The sequence below is a fragment of the Hypanus sabinus genome, chromosome 15, assembly GCF_030144855.1.
Source record: "Hypanus sabinus isolate sHypSab1 chromosome 15, sHypSab1.hap1, whole genome shotgun sequence".
In the NCBI taxonomy this organism is placed as follows: Eukaryota; Metazoa; Chordata; class Chondrichthyes; order Myliobatiformes; family Dasyatidae; genus Hypanus; species Hypanus sabinus.
Genome location: NC_082720.1, coordinates 45,179,013 through 45,196,984, shown reverse-complemented (window position 1 = coordinate 45,196,984; position 17,972 = coordinate 45,179,013). Strand labels below are relative to the sequence as shown.

The following is a 17,972-nucleotide window of genomic DNA, read 5'->3' as shown; positions in this document are numbered from 1 at the left end:
CTGTTTAAATGCCAATTGCTTCAAAGTGAAGATTCATAGTTTCTCACTGGCAATACTGAGGTTGTAATTGTGGCAAGCAGCGTTTTTAGATTTTAGTGGAGTAAAGATGTTCGAAGTATTTGCTGAAGGTGAGGTGGAATGAGCATTTTCCAAAAAATAACCAATGCATATGACTTCCCATCAAGAGCCAGTCTGTTTCTTTTGGCATCATATATAAATTTGACTAGTCTCTTGATTATTTCAGGTGTACAGCTTGCAAAGAAAGACCTATGAGACCTGCCACATCTAAAAACAACTTACTTCGGGATAAGCTTAACAATCACCATTAATGTAAGTTTATATGGGTCAAACATTCCTGGTAGCTCATTCAAACTTAAGCCAAGTGCAGGAAACCTCTAATACACATACAAGTATATACATACATAGTAGAACAACAACCTGAAATAAACACAACTAAGGGAGGACCTGTAAACCAATAATTTGATTATGCCCTTTTCATAGCTAATGCTGGTGACAGTTGTGGGGAATTCTTGATTTTATTTTAATGCTTGTTCAGTTATACAAGGTAAAACAGGGTGCAGGCAGGAATGTGGATTTCAGAAATCATGGTGCTGCAATTCTATCAGTGTTTCAATGTGATTTAATCTGCCATCTCCACACACATTGATTAAATATGCATGCACAACCTTGTTGTCAAGGCTGTGTCTCAGACCTTATTAATAAGTGTAACAAGATGCCATGGAATCTATAAAGTAGGTACTACATTTCCCAATATTCTTCATCTTCCTGTATTTTCAGGATTCGGTTCAGTTATGAATTTGCTCTGTTTGAATAGTTGTGGGTTCTCATATATATGCTGCTTTGCATTCAAAAAAACCCCTGTATGGTAGTCTTTTCTTTTCCTCATCTGGAAAAGTCTAACAACTTAAAAGATGACATCAATATTTAGCTGTAAAAATATGCTGATTCTTGTTCTAAACAAGAATCTATGCTGATTCTATTCTTGCATTGAATAAACATCAAGTATTAGTTGTGAATAAAAATAATTAGAATCCAAATAGTAGCGCATAAATGGTTAATGTATTTGATTTACCACCTTCAGAATTTTTACTATCAAGTTATTCTTCTTAAGGGGTAAATATCATATCCATAAAGTACTTACATGACCATGCAGGTCTGTGTTCAAAAGCATTAGTGCACAGGTTAGTGTGTGGACCCCATCTGAAAAAGAAAAAAAAACATTTTCACTGTGGATTTCTAACCCGAGCTTTCTCTGAAAAAAGAATTGAGATCAGATAGGAACATCAGAAGTACTTGAAGGCTTTGGTTAGACACAAACTTCTGCAGCTTTACAGGTGAAGTAAGTTATACAATCATGCTTCATTGGCACAAAAGGTTTTAGTGAAAGATGCATAAAGTTAATGGACTAAATGTCACGTTTAAAAGCTGCAGTCACATTAAAGAAATGAAATTACAAAGCCATTTCAACCCTTATAAAACGAGACCTATTATTCAAAATCAAATCGATGGATAAATTGTGGCTGATAAATGTCCAGAATTTCTGGATGTGCTAATGAGGACAAGCAAAGAACAGGTGGGTTACTGGAGACAGAAGAGAAGGCAGATGCTGGAATCTGAAGCAACAAACAATCTACTGGAAGAACTCAGGAGGTCAAGCAACATTTGTAGGAGAAAAAGAACTGTTGATATTTTCGGTCCAAACTTTACATTCGACCCAAAACATTGACAATTCCTTTCCACCCACAGATGTTGCTTGACCTGCTGAGTTCCTTCAGCAGATTGTTTGTAACTAGTGAGCTAAGCTGGGAGAGGTTGCCATGAAGAAAACTGCTCGATTTGGCATAAAGACAAGAGATGGCAATCAGGCACATGTGTGTCTATCACCCAGATATGGAAACTAGTACAGAAAATGCCATTAGGAGCTCAAGAAGAAGTGAAAACTGCAAAAAGAAGGAATTTGCAACAACAATATTTACCAGCCATACAGCCGATACATACATATCACATATTACCCAACAGTACTCGAGTATCAAGCTAAAATAAAATCCATTTATAAGGACTTGGTGAAGCAATAAGTAATACTGATGAATCAAACACCTGAAAGATGATAGAATGGAGAGCGGCATTGTTCCTCGGCACTTCGAGAGATTTCTGCTTTGAAGATTGTGACTCCAGTGAGCCAGGCTCAAAGGAAGATTGCTTGGGGAATACTGACATCATGTGGAGGCTATGTAGATGATTTTCATGTTCTCAGATTTAATCCATTCTCTGTCATTTCTGTGATCTGAATTCCTTCATTTAGTTTGCTTTTTATTCTTTCTTGATATTCCTTTATTGTTAGGTTACAGTAATTAGTTTTGGTTGCTTACTCTATGCAAAAAAAAAACTTCAAACTTATTGCCACTATTTAGTGGATAAGACTTTAAACCAAATTGTAGGGAGTTGGTTCAATAGCTTTGAAAAATATGGATGAAGTTGAAGGATAAGGAATGTGCAGGACAAGTTACTGAACTCTCCAGAATAATGAAGAAGACAAAAAGCTTACAAGGGATAAGCATTTAAATTCAGACAACATGGTGACAAAATTGAAAAGAAGGTTGGTGGATACAGTACTAAAGGTGTTCTATTTGAATGCACACAGTGTATAAAATAATATAGGTGATCCAGTAGCACAGTTTGAAATTGGCAAACTGGCAAACGTGGGCATCATGAAGACGTGGTTGAACGATCACAGACAGGAACTAAACATCCAAAAATACACATTATATTAAAAGGACAGGCAGGTAAGCAGAGAGGGTGGATGGTTTTGTCAGAAGCAGGTTTATTATCACAAGCATGTGTTGTGAAATTTGTTAACTTAGCAGTAGCAGATCAATGCGATATATAATATAGAAGAAAAAAAAAGTAAATCAATTACAGTAACATATATTGATGGATTAAAAATTGTGCAAAAACAGAAATAATATGTATTAAAAATGTGAGGTAGTGTTCATGGGATCAATGCCCATTTAGAAATCAGAGGACAGAGGGGAAGAAGCTGTTCCTGAATTGCTGCGTGTATGCCTTCAGGCTTCTGCACCTCCTCCCTGAAGGTAACAGAGAGTAAAGGGCATGCCCTGGTGGAAAAACTGAAATCAGATCTGCAGAAAGAATTGCTATAAGATCAGAAGATGTAGAATCCTTGTGGCTGGAGTTAAGAAGATGCAAAGGTAAAAAGACCCTGATAGGATTATATGTAGGCCTCCAATTGGTAGGCATAATGCGCAGTACAAGTTCTGAGGTTTGTAAAAAGAGCAATGTTATGGTGGTCATGGGAGATTTCAATAAACAAGTTCACTGGGAAAATCTGATGGGTGGTGGATCCCAAGAGAAGGAATCTATAGAATGCCTATAAGATGCCTTTCTAGAACAGCTTGTGGTTGAGCCACTAGGGAAAAGGCAATTCTAGATTGGATATTGAGTAATGAACCAGATCTGATCAGGGAGCTTAAAGTAAAGAAACACAGAGGAACCAGTTATGATAATGATATTTTCTTAATAAGTAAGGATGTCCAAGGTTATGGGAAGAAGGCAGGGAAATGGGGTTGAGAGGGATATTAAATCGGCCATGATGCAATGGTGGAGCAGACAGAATGGGCCAAATGGCCTAGTTCTGCTCCTATGTCTTGTGGTCCTATGGTCTTATATGACAGAATGCATCCTACGGTTCGAGAGGGAGAAAATAAAATCGATGTATCAGTATTACAGCCGAGTAAAGGTAACAACAGTGGCCTGAGATAAGAGCTTGCTAAAATTAGCAAACATGAGGAAATCTGCAGATGCTGGAAATTCAAACAACAACACACACAAAATGCTGGTGGAACACAGCAGGCCAGGCAGCATCTATAGGAGAAGCACTGTCGACGTTTCGGGCTGAGACCCTTCGTCAGGTAAAGTTGCTAAATCAATTTGCTAAAGTTGATTGGAAGGGGACTCTTGGAGGGATGACAGTAGAGCAGCAATGGCTGGAGTTTCTGGGAGTAATTTGAAAGACACAAGAACAAAGAAGAAGCAGCATCCTAAAGAGAAAGCTGGGCAACCATGACTGACTAGGGAAGTCAAAGACAGCATGAAAGCAAAAGAGAAGTCATACAATAAAGCAGAAATTAGTGGGAAGAAAGCAGCTTGGGAAGCATTTAAAACCAACAGTAGGCAACAAGAGAAGCAATGAGGAGAGAAAAAATAACAAATGAAAGTAAGGTAGCCAATAATAAAAGCATACCAAACATTTCTACAGATAAATAAAGAATAAAAGAGAGACACAAGCAGACATTGGACAATAACACTGGGAGAGGTAGGGGAACAAGGAAATGGTGGACAAACTAAATAGGCATTTTGCGTGATTCTTCACTGTGGAAAACCAAGCAGAATGACAGAAATTTGAGAATGTCAGGAGGAAGTGAGTGTAGTCACTAAGAGAAATGTGCTTGGGAAGCTAAATGGTCTGAAGATAGATAAGGGCCTGAACCAGATGGATTACACCAGAGGCTTTGGAAAGGGGTCGCTGAAAAGATTGTGGACCCATCAGTAGTGATCTTTTGAGAATCAATAGATTCTGGAGTGCTTCCAGACAACTGGAAAATGGCAAATTTCTCTCTAGTCTTACATAAGGGAGGAAGGCAAAAGACAGGGAGTTTTCAGTCAGTCAGCCAACTTCAGTGGTTGGAAAGATTTTGATGTCTATTATAAGGATGAGGTTTCAGGGTACTTGGTAGCGCAAGGTAAATTAGGCCAAAGTCAGCATGGTTTCCTTAAGTAGAAATCTTGCCTGACAAATAGTTTGGAGTCCTTTGAGGAAATAACAAGCAGGATAGACAAAGGAGAGGAGGTGGATTTTCAAAGTGCTACACATGAGGCTGCTAAACAAGAGTTCATGGTACTACAGGAAAGATACTAGCATGGACAGAAGATTGACTGCTAGGTATAAAGCAAAGAATGGGAGAAAGGGGGCCTTTACTAGTGGCTACTGGTGCTCCTCAGTGCTTGGTGTTGTACTTGCTATTTTTACATGTTATATGTTAATGAACTGGATGATGGAATTGATAGCTTTATGTCCATATTTGAAGATGTTACAAAGGAGGGCCAGGCAATATTGAGGAAACAGGAAGTCTGCAGAAGGACATTGTCAGATTAGGAGAATTGGCAAAGAAGTGGCAGATTGAATACAGTGTAGAGAAGTGTATGGTTATGCACGTCGATAGAAGAAATAAAATCATAGACTATTTTCTAAGCAGGGAGAAAATTCAGAAATCAGATGTGCCAAGGTACTTGGGAATCTTAGTGAAGGATTCCCTACAGTTAACTTGAAGGTTGAATTGGTAGTAAGGAAAACAAATGCAATATTTGAGCGGAAAAGAATATAAAAGCAAGAATATAACACAGACCTTATAAGGCTTTGCTTACTCCACTTTTGAGGTACTGTGAGCAGTTTTGGGCTGCAGATTTAAGAAAGGATGTGCAGGCATTGGAAGTTTATAAGAATCATCCTGGGAATGAAATGGTCATCGTGTGAGGGTGGCTTTGGGCCTGTACTTACTGGAGTTTAGAAGAGTTAAAGGGGATCTCATTGAAACATACTAAATATTGAAAGACCTAGATAGAGTGGACGTGGACAGGTTGTTTCCAGTAGTGGGAGAGTCTATGGCCAGAGAGCGCAGCCTCATTATATAAGGATATCCCTTTAGAACAAAGATGAGGAGGAATATTTTTAGCTCCAGGGTGGCGAATCTGTCGAATTCATTGCCACAAATGGCTGTGGAGGTCAAGTCATTAGGTATATTTATAGTAGAAGTTGATAGATTCTTGATTAGTAAGGGCATCAAAGGTTATGGGTGTAGGCATGAGAAGGAAAATATATCAGCAATGATTGAACAAACTCAATGGGCAGAATGGCCTATTTCTGATGTCTTATGCACTTCAATATCTGTAAGAAGTATAATTATTTAGATACATTTTTTCTTTTTTTAATTTAAAACAGAACTTTGGAATCTTTCAAATTCATTGATATAAGGATTTACATGACAATACCTTCAGAGTTGATATAATCAGGATTACATTGGCAGTATCTCTTAGAGAAAGGGATAAGGACTCTCTCCCGCTCCTGAGTTTCACCCATCAATGGAAAAGCTTTCAAAAAACTCCTAATAGAAAAAATAGAGAAATGGTTACATGACTTATTAAAACAAATTTATATTTTTGCATGCATCTATTTGCAGATTGCAACAGTTTAGTGAAATTTCTGTACATTGCATTGGAGAGATTAAGTTATGCAGCAGTCTAAAAGAATATGCTGAACCAAAATAAACATTTATATCAGACTGTTATTTCACTGGATTTGAAAGTACAAATGTATGATTAAATGTTATTTTATATTCCCCATTTTAAGGAGCATATACTTACAAATTTAGAGTAAAGGATGACAAGAGTATAATATTGCTGGCACTTGAAAATTGAAATAAAAATAAGAACTGTTGGAAATACTGTGATATAGAAATAAGTTCATCCTATAATACAAGATTTTGGACAGTCTGTCTCAATTTCAGAGTGATATCAGGAAGGAGGGAGGCAGTGGTCAGAGAGGTATATTTTGCCTGATCCACATGCAATTGCTCTGCTCTTCACAATAATTGTACAGTATATCAGTGGACATATCAGAAGGTGCAAGCAGATATAAAGCAACTGGCAATTTAAGGAGAATGTAGACTTCAAGAGAGGACATGGGGTTGGTCATTACTACACACATGGAAATTGGTACTGTTGATATTCCTAAGCAGTTCATTTGTTATGTGCCACGTGGTATGACATTGTCTTTCCATGACCAAGATTGGTCTTGGCAAATTTTTCTACAGAAGTGGTTTGCTATTGCCTTCTTCTGGGCAGTGTCTTTCCAGAAGGGGTGACCCCAGCCATTATCAATACTCTTCACAAACTGTCTGCCTGCCATCAGTGGTCACGTAACCAGGACTTGTGATATGCACCAACTGCTCATACGACTATCCAGCACCTGCCCTCATGGATTCATGTGGCCTTGATTGGAGGCCACAGTGCTACACCTTGCCCAAGGGTGACCTGCTGGTTAGTGGAGGGAAGGAGTGCCTTACACCTCCTTTGGTAGAGATCTATCTCCACCCTGCCACCCTTTCCTAAGGAGCAGCATATAACTGAGAATGTGAACAAAGCCTAAAATACACTCAAGGTAAAGATGCAAACATAGGAAGAGAAGCTACTTCATGGGATACAATGTAAATGAATACTTAGGAGTAGAACCAAAGCAAATGTGATCTCACATGGCTGGACAAAAAGGGTGAGGAAATGGGAGAGGATGGTGCAGTCAACTATGTCAAAGGGAGCAGACAGGTTGAGAAAGCTGAAATGGAATAAATTATGTTGCAAACCACCGGACATCAACGGTATTTAATATCTTCATCCAAACTCTAAACATTTCCATTTTTTTTTTACACATTCACATTTCCTGGCTTAGAGAAAGCCCATTCGGCCCATCCGGTCCATTCCAGCTTCTGAGAAAGCAATACCAGCATTGCAATTTTCTCCTTCTTATTTCTCTGCAAAGTATTCTTTCTTGCATGCCCATTAACTCTCCTTTAATTCTAGTGCCACCTACTCACCTACCTATACTAACAGATCATTTACTGTGGCCAATTAACCTACTCACAAAAAACAAAAACAAAGAGTACTGCAACTTTTGAGGAAGTCGGACAACATCTGTGGAAAGAGAAGAAGGGTTAATATTTCAGATCAAAAATTCCAGGTTACTCTATTCTCTTTCCACTAATACTGTCAGATTTACTAAGTGTTTACAGCATTTTATGGTTTTATTCTGGATTTTTAGGATCCACATTTTCTTTGTATTTTCGCTTAATCTACCAGCCTATCTTTGGCAATTGGAAAGAGACCTGAACACTAGGAGGGAAACCATATTGTCCTGTTTATTATTTATTGTAATGCCTGCACTGTTTTTGTGCACTTTATGCAGACCAGTGTAGGTCTGTAATCTAGTGTAGCTTTCTCTGTGTTGTTTTTTTTTATTATTACGTAGTTCAGTCTAGTTTTTTGAACCATATCATGTAACACCATGGTCCTGAAAAACATTGTCTCATTTTTACTATGTACTGTACCAGCAGTTATGGTTGAAATGACAATAAAAGTTGACTTGACTTGATTTGATATTGCCATAATGAGAACATGCAAACCTAGACACATACAGCACACAAGGTCAGTAAAGAAACACAGGTCCCTGGAGCAGTTAATAAAATGAACCCAAATCTTTAAATTTCACATATATTAAAAAATTGATGGTGGGATTTATAAATTAGCGTCAAAGTAAAAGAAATAATAAATCTTAGTTGCCACTAACTACAACTAAATAACTTAGATTTTTCTCTGACTGATCACCTCACAATAAGAAACGTTCCTATTTAAATGAAAGCTACTTGAAATAAATGATTATTTATTTGTTCGGCTCCCAAGTCCTCAGTTTGAAAAGAGATATAATTCTACAAATGTCAAGTGCTGGAAGCCCAGTGGAACTTTTCTTTCTGTAATAACATGTGTTTCCCAAATGCCTAGGTTTCCAGCAACATCCCAAAGATATAGTGGAGGTCATCTCCTTGCAGTATAGTTATACTGCATTGGGTACTGTTCAGGGAGATGGTTCATCAGGGCCACCCTGACTGGCTCTGCTGCACAGGAGGCCAGGAAAAAAGAGACCATAAAATGCAGGAACAGAATTAGACCATTCAGCTCATCAAGTCTGCTCCACCATTCCATCACAGCTGATTTATTATCTCCTGTCTGCTCCACTTAACCTTTGATGCCCTGACTAATTAAAAACCTATCAACCTCTGCTTTAAATATACCCAATAACTTGGTCTCCACAGTCATCTGTGGCAATGAATATCCCATTTTCACCACACTCTGGCTAAAAGCATTTATCCTCATTTTTGTTCGAAATGAATGTCCTTCTATTCTGAGGCTGTGCCCTCTGGTCCTAGACTCCACACTATAGGAAACTGACTCAACCTGCAAGTTAACTTGTAGGAAATCCTGCATGAGGACTCCCAACTCCCTTTGCACCTCTGATTTTTGAATTTTGAAAATAGTCCATACTTTTCTCTTTTTACCAAAGTGCATGACCATACACTTCACACTACTGTATTCTATTTGCCACTTCTTTGCCTATTCTCCCAATCCGTCTAAGTCATTTAGTACCCACCTTGCTTTCACCTGTCCCTGCACCTATCTTCATATGGTCCCAAAACCTGGCCACAAGGCCGTCAATTCATTCATGCAAATCATTGACATATAACATAAAATGAAGTGGTCCCAACACTGAACCCTGAAGTACATCACTAGTCATTGGCACCCAACAAGAAAAGGCCCCCTGTATTCCAACAGTTTGCTTCCTGGCAATCTGCTAGTCTTCTATCCATGCTTGTATCTTTCCTGTAATACCATGGACTCTTATCTTGCTAAGCAGTCTCCTGTGTGCCACCTTGTCAAAGGCCTTCTGAAAATCTAAATAAACAATATCCACCTACTGACTTATGTCTACCTTCCTGTTATTTCCTCAGAAACTTCCAACTCATTTGTCAGGCAAGAGAAATCCTCGTTAAGGAAACATGCTGACTATGGCCTGTTTTGTCATGTGCCCCCAAGTACCCCGAAACCTTATCCTTAATAACAAATTCCAACATCTTTCCAACCACTAAAGCCTGACTAACTGGCCCATCATTTTCTTTGTTCTGCCTCCTTCCCTCCCTCTTAAAGAGTGAGGTGACATTGCAACTTTCCATTCCTCCAGAACCATTCCAGAATACAATGATTCTTGAAAGATCATTACTAATGCCTCTTTCAGAACCCTGGTGTGTAGTCCATCCGGTCCATGTGACTTATCTAACTTCAGACATTACAGCTTCCCAAGCACCTTCTTCTTAGTAATAGCAACAACATTTACTTCTGCTCCTCAACACACTTTCATTCTGGCATTCAGTGACTGTCTTCCACAGTGAAGACTGACGCAAAATACTTGTTAAATTCCTTCACCATTTCTTTATCTCCCATTGCTAACTCTCCAGCATCATTTTCCAGGGGTCCAATATCCACACTCATCTCTCTTTTACTCATTATATATCTAAAAATAACTTTTATTGGATAGCCTACCTTCATATTTAATATTTTCTCTTTTTATATAGCTTCTCTTTTGCTTTTATGCTGTCTTTGACTTACCATGACAGCCACGGTTGTCTCATCCTCCCTTTAGAATTCATCTCCTTCTTTGGGAGGAAACTTCCCTACGCTTTCTGAATTTCTCCCAGAAACTCCAGCCATTGCTGTTTTGCCATCATCACTGCTAGTATCCCCTTCCAATTAGCATTGGCTAGCTCCTCTCACATGCCCCTGTAATTCCCTTTACACTACTGTAATATTGATACATCCAATTTTAGCTTCTACCTCTCAAACTGCAGAGGGAATTTTATCATATTATGATCACTGTCCCTTAAGGGTTCCTTTACCTTAAGCTCCCTAATCAAATCTGGATCATTACATAACACCCAATCCAGAACTGCTATTCCCTAATGGTCTCAACCACAAACTGCTCTAAAAAAAATGCCATCTCGTAGCCATTCCCTCTTTTGGGATCCAGCACCGACATGACTTTCTCATCCTCTTGCATACGGAAATTCCCAATGGCTATTGCAATATTGCTCTTTTAACATGACTTTTCTATCTCCATGGTAATTTGCAGCCCACATCTTGGCTACCATTCAGAGGCTTGTATATAACTCTCGTCAAGGTAATTTTATCCTTGCAATTTCTTCACTCTGCCTACAATGATTCTACATCTTCCGATCCTATGTAACCTCTTTCTAAGGATTTGATTTCATTTATTACTAACAGAGCCACCCCTCCCCCTCTGCTTCCCTGCCTTTCCTTTTGATACGATGTGTGTCCTTGGATGTAAAGCTCCCAACTATGATCTTCTTCAGTATTGACTCAGTGACATTCACAATATCATGCCCGCCTAACTCTAAGTATGCTACAAAATCACCTACTTTATTCCATATACTGCATGCATTCAAATATAACACCTTCAGCCATGTATTCATCACCCATTCTGACTCCATATATTGCACTTCAACATCCCACTGACTGAAATCTTCCCCTGTCCTCACTACACACTGCATCCAGTTGTATAGCAAATGTCCATCCTCTGTCCTATCACTCTGGTTCTCATTCCTCTGCCAAATCAATTTAAACCTCCCCCAAAAAGAGTGACGGAGGTATGATGGTCAGGAATACTGTAGTAAGGCGAGTAGATAGGAGCTTCTGTAGCCAGAAACGGAAATCTCCTTTGCCACCTGGTTGCAAGGGTTAGGGATGTCTCAAAGTGGTTGCAGAGCATTCTGAAAAGGGAGGGTGAGCAGCCAATTGTCGTGGAGCATGTAGAAAACATATCTGAAGCATGCAAGAATGGCAGTTGTCTTGGGGCACTTTAACTTGGACAAAGTGAATCAAATTGGTTGATGGAGTTTTGAGGAGGACTTCATAGACTATATCTGGGATAGCTTTCTTGAACAGCATGTTAGTTGACATAAAAGCAAAAATGCTATCTTAGATATGGTCTTGTGCAATGAGACAGGTAAACTTTCAGATCTTGTATTTAGGGATTCTCTTGGAGAGCATGATCACAATATGATTGAATTTCTCACACAAATGGAGAGTGCAATAGTTCAATGTAAGACCACATATTATGCCTGAACGAGAGGCTACAATGGAATAAGAGAGGAGCTGGCTAATGTAGACTGGGAACACAGGCTTTCTGGTGGAACAGTTGAGGAATAGTGGAAGACTTTCAAAGACAATGTTCATGGTGCTCAGTGAAAGTATATTCCAGTTAAAAGCAAGGACAGTTAGGGTGGGGACAGCCAGGCTTGGATAACTAAGGAAATAAAAGAAGGCATCCAAACTAAAAGCTCATATGTACAAAGTTGCTGAGTATTGGGAAACTGGTAGAATAGGAAAACTTAAAAGAAACTAGTAAGTTTTATAAGCTTTACAACATCTATTTACAAGGATGTTGCCAGGTCTGGAGGACCTGAGTTATAAGGAAAGATTGAACAAGTTAGGACTGTATTCTATAGAATGTAGAAGATTGAGAGGAGATTTGATAGAGGTATACAAAATTGTGAGGAGTACAGATAGGGTAAATGTGAGCAGGCTTTTTCCACTGAGGTTGTGTGGACTACAGCCAGGGGTCATGGGTTAAGGGTGAAAGAAGAAACATTTAAGGAGAACATGAGGGGGAACTTCTTCAATCAGAGGGTCTTGAGAATGTGGAATGAGCTGCCAACACAAGTGGTGCATGCGAGCTTGATTACAACATTGCAGAGAATTTGGATAGTAGGGATTTGGAGGGCGTTGGTGAAGGTGCAGGTTGATGGAAATGGGTAGTTTAAATGGTTTTGTCTTGGACTAGTTGGTCTGAAAGGCCTGTTTCTGTGCTTCTCTATGACTAAACAACAAAGTAAAAACAATAAGGAAAGGGATGCTAGATTATGAAAGCAAACTAGCACAAAATATAAAAAAGTAGAAGTTTTTATAAATATACAGAGCATAAAAGGATGGCTAATGTGAACAGAAGTGGGTGAGCCCTTGAACGATTATATTGTGGCAGTCTTCATATGGAGTCCATCTCTAACATGCCAAAGAGAGACCTTATAAATGTGATGGGAGGTGAGGATACCATTGTAATCACTTAGGAGGCAGACAAATCCCCTGGTCCCGATGAACAATATCCCAGGATACTGAAAGAAATGGTGGAAGTTATAGAAAATGCCTTTGTGATAGTCTACCAGACTTCTCTGGAATCTGGGTAGTGGGTTGGAAGACAGTAAATGAAGTGCCACTGTTTAAAGAAGGATGTGGGCAAAAGGTGGGAAACTGTATGTCAGCTAGATTAATGTCTTAAAGCTATATTTAAGGAAGAACTAGCAAGACATCTGGATAGAGGTGGTTTCATCAGTCAGGTCTTGTTTGACAAAATTAATGGAGTTCTTTGAGATGTAATGATTGCAGTGTCTAGAGGGGAACAGGTAGTTGTTGGACAATTGGATTTTCAGAAGGTGTTTGATAAAGTGCATCATAAGACACGTATCCATAAGATAAGGATACATGAAGTTGCAGGTAATGTATTAGCATGGATAGAGGATTGGTAATGAATAGAAGGCAGAAAATTGGAATATATGGGTGAATTTATGGTTGGCAGAGATAAGTGGAGTGCTCTGGTGGTCAGTGCTGGGCCCACAACTGTTCATGAAATACATTCATGATTTAGAGAGGACCAAGTGTAGCATTTCTAAGTTAGCTGATGACACTAAATTGTGTAAGGTCTGCAGAGCTATGAATTGGTTAAGTGAGTGAGCAAAGGTCTGGCAGATCGAGTACAATGCTGGCAAATGCAAGGTCATCCACATTGAAAGGAAAAATAAAAGACCAGATTATTATTAAAATAATGAAAGACTATAACAAGTTGTTGTGCAAAAAGATTTGGGGGTGCTTGAGCATGAATCACAAATGGTTACTTTGCAGGTACAACAGGCTATCAAGAAGATAAATGGAATGATGGCTTTCATTGCTAGGGGGACTGAATTTAGGAGCCGGGAAGTTATGCTGCAGCTGTACAGCCACACCTGGAGTACTGCATTTAGTTCTGATCTCCTTTGGAGGTGATGCAAATGAAGATCATTGGGCTGATCCTGGAGAAGGAGTCGGTCTATAAGGAGAGATTGAGTCGCCTGGGACTATACATACCAGAATTCAGAAAGATGTAAGGGGATCTCATAGAAGCATATCAAAGGCACAAATAAGTTAGAGGCAAGAAAGCTGTTTCCACTGGTAAGTGAAACTAGAACTGGTCACATAGGAGGATGTGGTAGAACAAAGGACCCTGCAGAAAATCCTGGCAATTCTGGGCAATTCATGCCAACCAGGCTGAACAGAGGAGGACTTTTGGTAATAAGCCAGGACAACTGCACTGTTCCAAATCGCACTATATGAGGTCATTCTTAGGCTCTATAATAACTTGGCCTTAGTCATTAGGCTCTATAATAAGTCAGCCTATAGCCTGGGAAGTGATGACCCCACCTGCTTGACTGACATAACTTGTTTTTTATTCTTTCTTACTTCTCTTTTAATTTTGTATATTTGTGCACTTGTAATGCTACCACAGCACTCCATTAGATATATTTAAGACACAATTATACAGATTAATGCATAGTGGGGGAATTAAAGTTATGAGGTAAAAGCAGGTGGAGCCGAGTCAATATCCACTTCGGCCCTCATCTAATTGAATGGTGGAGTAGGCTCAATGGGCTAGATAGCCCACTGCTGCTTCTACTTCCTGTGTTCTTGTGTTAGTAGTGTGGGTGGGTAGCTGGAAATTCAGGCTGTTTGACATATGTGAGAATAGGTTACAGTGATAATAAGTGCAGAAATGTGACTGATGGGAATGTTCTGAGAACTGTTATAAACTGGAGAGACTGATAAATGGCCTTGTTTTAATGTTTTACTCAGGCTTCCAGCCGGGTACAGGTATGGATTTGAACCCACATTGCGATAACTCACTCTGCCTTCTTCATCAAGGATGATGTCTAGGCATGTCTAGTCCGGTGGTATATATACCCCCGTTGTCCATCCCTCCTGACTAACCAAATTCCAGTTCTTACTTAGAGCAAGACCTTCATCTTTGTTAAAATTCTTATTCTCTAGTCTTACTTCAATTTGAAATTTATTTCAATGGCTTCCTTCAACAGGTGCTACTAAAACCTATTGATGTGGCCAGTAATTTTGTGCCGTTGAAGTCAATCCTATAACCATTGCAATAGGTGGTATATCCATCTGAGTTACCCGGTGGTAGCAGAATATTGCATTTGCAGTGGTCATAGGTTTGACTTTGACAGCACAAAATTACTGTGCCACATCAATGGATTTTGGAACCACCTGATAAAGGAAACAATTGAAACAAAACTAGAGAAAAAGAATTTTAACAAAGACAAAGGTCTTGCTCCAAGTAAGAAATGGAAACAGATTCTAAACAAAATGGCATTATACAACTCGACACAGAAATAGTAATGTAATAAAAATCATTGCTTTAGAATTTTATTTTAACATAATAGATAGCTAACCTCTGGACGCTGTAAATAAATCATGGTCACTTTTTTCAGATTTTCACTTTTAATATCCTACAGCCATCTTCCAAATGATGCCTGTTACTCACCTAAGTGCTTTATCCAAAGTCATGTCTGTGAAGTCAAAGAAACTAAGATATTCTTCAGCCACCAGCCTGCTGAAATCATTGCTATAAAAGAAGGTAAATACCATTACTGGATTAAAAGATCTAAGAGCAGTTAATGAAACTTTAACTGTTTGGTATTCAGTCAAACCCCATCTGAAGAATTGCATTCAATTTTGGGTAAAGCACCCAAGGATTTATTCACTTTGGGAAGAATATACTCCACGTTCAGCAGAATTGTACAAGAGTGAATGAAAGACGTGAGCTTATCAGAGTTCTCTCTGCCTACACAGTACCCATATCCTTTCATTTTCCTCACATTCATGTGCCTTTCTAAACATCTATTAAAAGTCTCTAATGTTTCTGCCTGTAACATCACTCCAGGCAGTGCATTCCAGGCACCCATCACTCTCTGTAAAAAGACTTGTTCCTCACATCTCCTTTGAAATTACTCCCTGTTCTCTGGTGTCAGAGATGTCATCCCCGGGAAATGGATACTGTCTGTCCACTCTATCTATGCCTGTCATAATTTTATAAACCTCCCCTCAGCCTCTGCCACTCCAGAGGGAAAAGGAAACAAGTTTGTCCAGCCTCTTATCATAGCACATGCTCTCTAATCCTGACAGCATCCTGGAAAAGCTTTTCTGCACACTCTCCAAAACATCAACATTCTTCCTATAATGAACTATATGCAATATTCCAGATGCAGCCTAACTAAATTTTTATGAAGCTGCCACATAACTTCTTGACAATTGAATTCAATGCCTCAACTTTTAAATGTAAACTTGCCATATGCCTTCTTAACCATCTTATCAACCTATGTAGCCAATTTCAGGGAGCTGTGAACTTGGACTCAAAGATCTTCTGCTCACCAACACGGATCTTGCCCTTAACAGTGTACCGTCTCTTTGCATTTGACCTACCAAGGTGCAGCACTTCACATCTGTCTGGGTTAAACTCCATCCACCATTTCTCTGCCCATATCTGCAACTGATTTATATCGCACTATATTCTTCGCCAGTTTTCTTTGCAATTCACAACACCACCAATCTTTATATCATATGCAAACTTACTAACCCACCCAACTATAATTTCACCCAGGTCACTTATATACATCACAAACAGCAGAGGTGCAGTACAGATCACTACAGAACACCACTCATCACAAATCTTCAGCCAGAATAAGTCCCTTCAACCACTACCTCTGTATTCTATGTGCAAGCTAGATCTGAGTCCAAATTGTCAATTCATCATGGATCATCATGCATCTTCATCTTCGGAATGAGCCTCCCATGAAGGACCTTGTCAATCACCTTATTAAAATCCAAGTAAACAACATCCAGAGCTTTATTTTCATTAATCACCCTCATCATATCATCAAAAAAAAACTCTATCAAGTTAGGAAGACACAACTTGCCCCACACAAAGCCATGCTGGCTCTCCCTAATTAGGCCATGGCTCTCCAAATGCTCATAAATCTTATCCATAATATTTCTTCTCCAGTAGTTGCCCTATTACTAATGTAAGACTCACCGTCTATAGTTCCCAGGAATAAACCTAGTTCCCTTCTTGAATAATGCAACAACATTAGTTATATGCCAGTCTTCTAGGACCTTGATTATGACTACAGAGGACATGAAGATATTGGTCAAGGCCCCAGCAACCTCTTCTCTTGCCCATCTTAATACCCTGGTGTATATCCCATCAGGCTCTGGGAACTTATCCACCTTAATTCTCCTTAAGAAACCAAAGCAACCTCCTCCTTTACTTCAAGATGCCCTAGCATGGTAATACACTTGGCACTGATCTCCCCATCCTTCACATCCTTCTCCTTAGTAAATATTTATTTAAAGTACTCATTAAGTTCAACTTTATTTTCTTTTGACTGTACATGCATCCAACCAAATGTAACATTTCTCTAGACCACAGTGTACCCACACACAGAGAACTTAGACCAAAACATTACACTAAAAATAAGTTAATAAAATATAAATCAAAGTTCATGTAGTAAAGTGCAGCATAAGTAAGCAGTAAACAATAAAAAGTACAGTAAACAGCTTGCTGTCCCTAGTGATGAGACCACAGTAGTGACAGGTGAAGCTCTGCTTGTTTCCTTGGCTTTGTAAATCTAGGGAATACACACTTTGGTCCTGCCAAACCCGTGAGATTGAGTTGGCTCTCCCACCCCAAACCCCAGCTTGAGTGCATGCTGTGTAATTTGCAATCCTGTTACAACTGTGCCAAGAAACAACAGATTAAACATACGATTAAGGGAATTATATTAATGAATCTTAACTAAAGGGTTAGTAAAGACCAAAAAGAAATAACGAAGAGGGCCCACATTAATTAAACAGCGAAATGTGCACCAGTTAGAGCTCAATTCACCAATTCTCAGTCGGTCTCATCACCCGGCTCCATCGAATCACAATCTCCCCACCTGGTCATATCCTACAACCAGTTCTTTCCAGCATCTTCTCTCTTCATTTCCCGCTGAACAAAAGACCCAGCTCACATTCCAAAACACCCGTTATCTCTCACTATAACCCAAACACTGCTTCTACAGAAAGACCATTACATTAACAGCGAAACCTTTCCCAGGGTG

General features: G+C 39.2%; 1 protein-coding gene across 1 annotated transcript in view; it reads right to left on the bottom strand.

Moving 5' to 3' along the window:
- The window catches only part of LOC132405155 (PH and SEC7 domain-containing protein 2-like), a 128,237-nt gene that overhangs the window by 76,731 nt on the left and 33,534 nt on the right, over positions 1–17,972 (bottom strand). The window contains exons 4-6 of the mRNA XM_059989856.1: positions 15,356–15,436; positions 6,088–6,200; positions 1,163–1,221 (exon numbers count right to left, since the gene is read on the bottom strand). Of these exons, the coding sequence (XP_059845839.1) occupies positions 1,163–1,221; positions 6,088–6,200; positions 15,356–15,436 (253 nt within the window). The remainder of the gene's footprint in view (positions 1–1,162; positions 1,222–6,087; positions 6,201–15,355; positions 15,437–17,972) is intronic.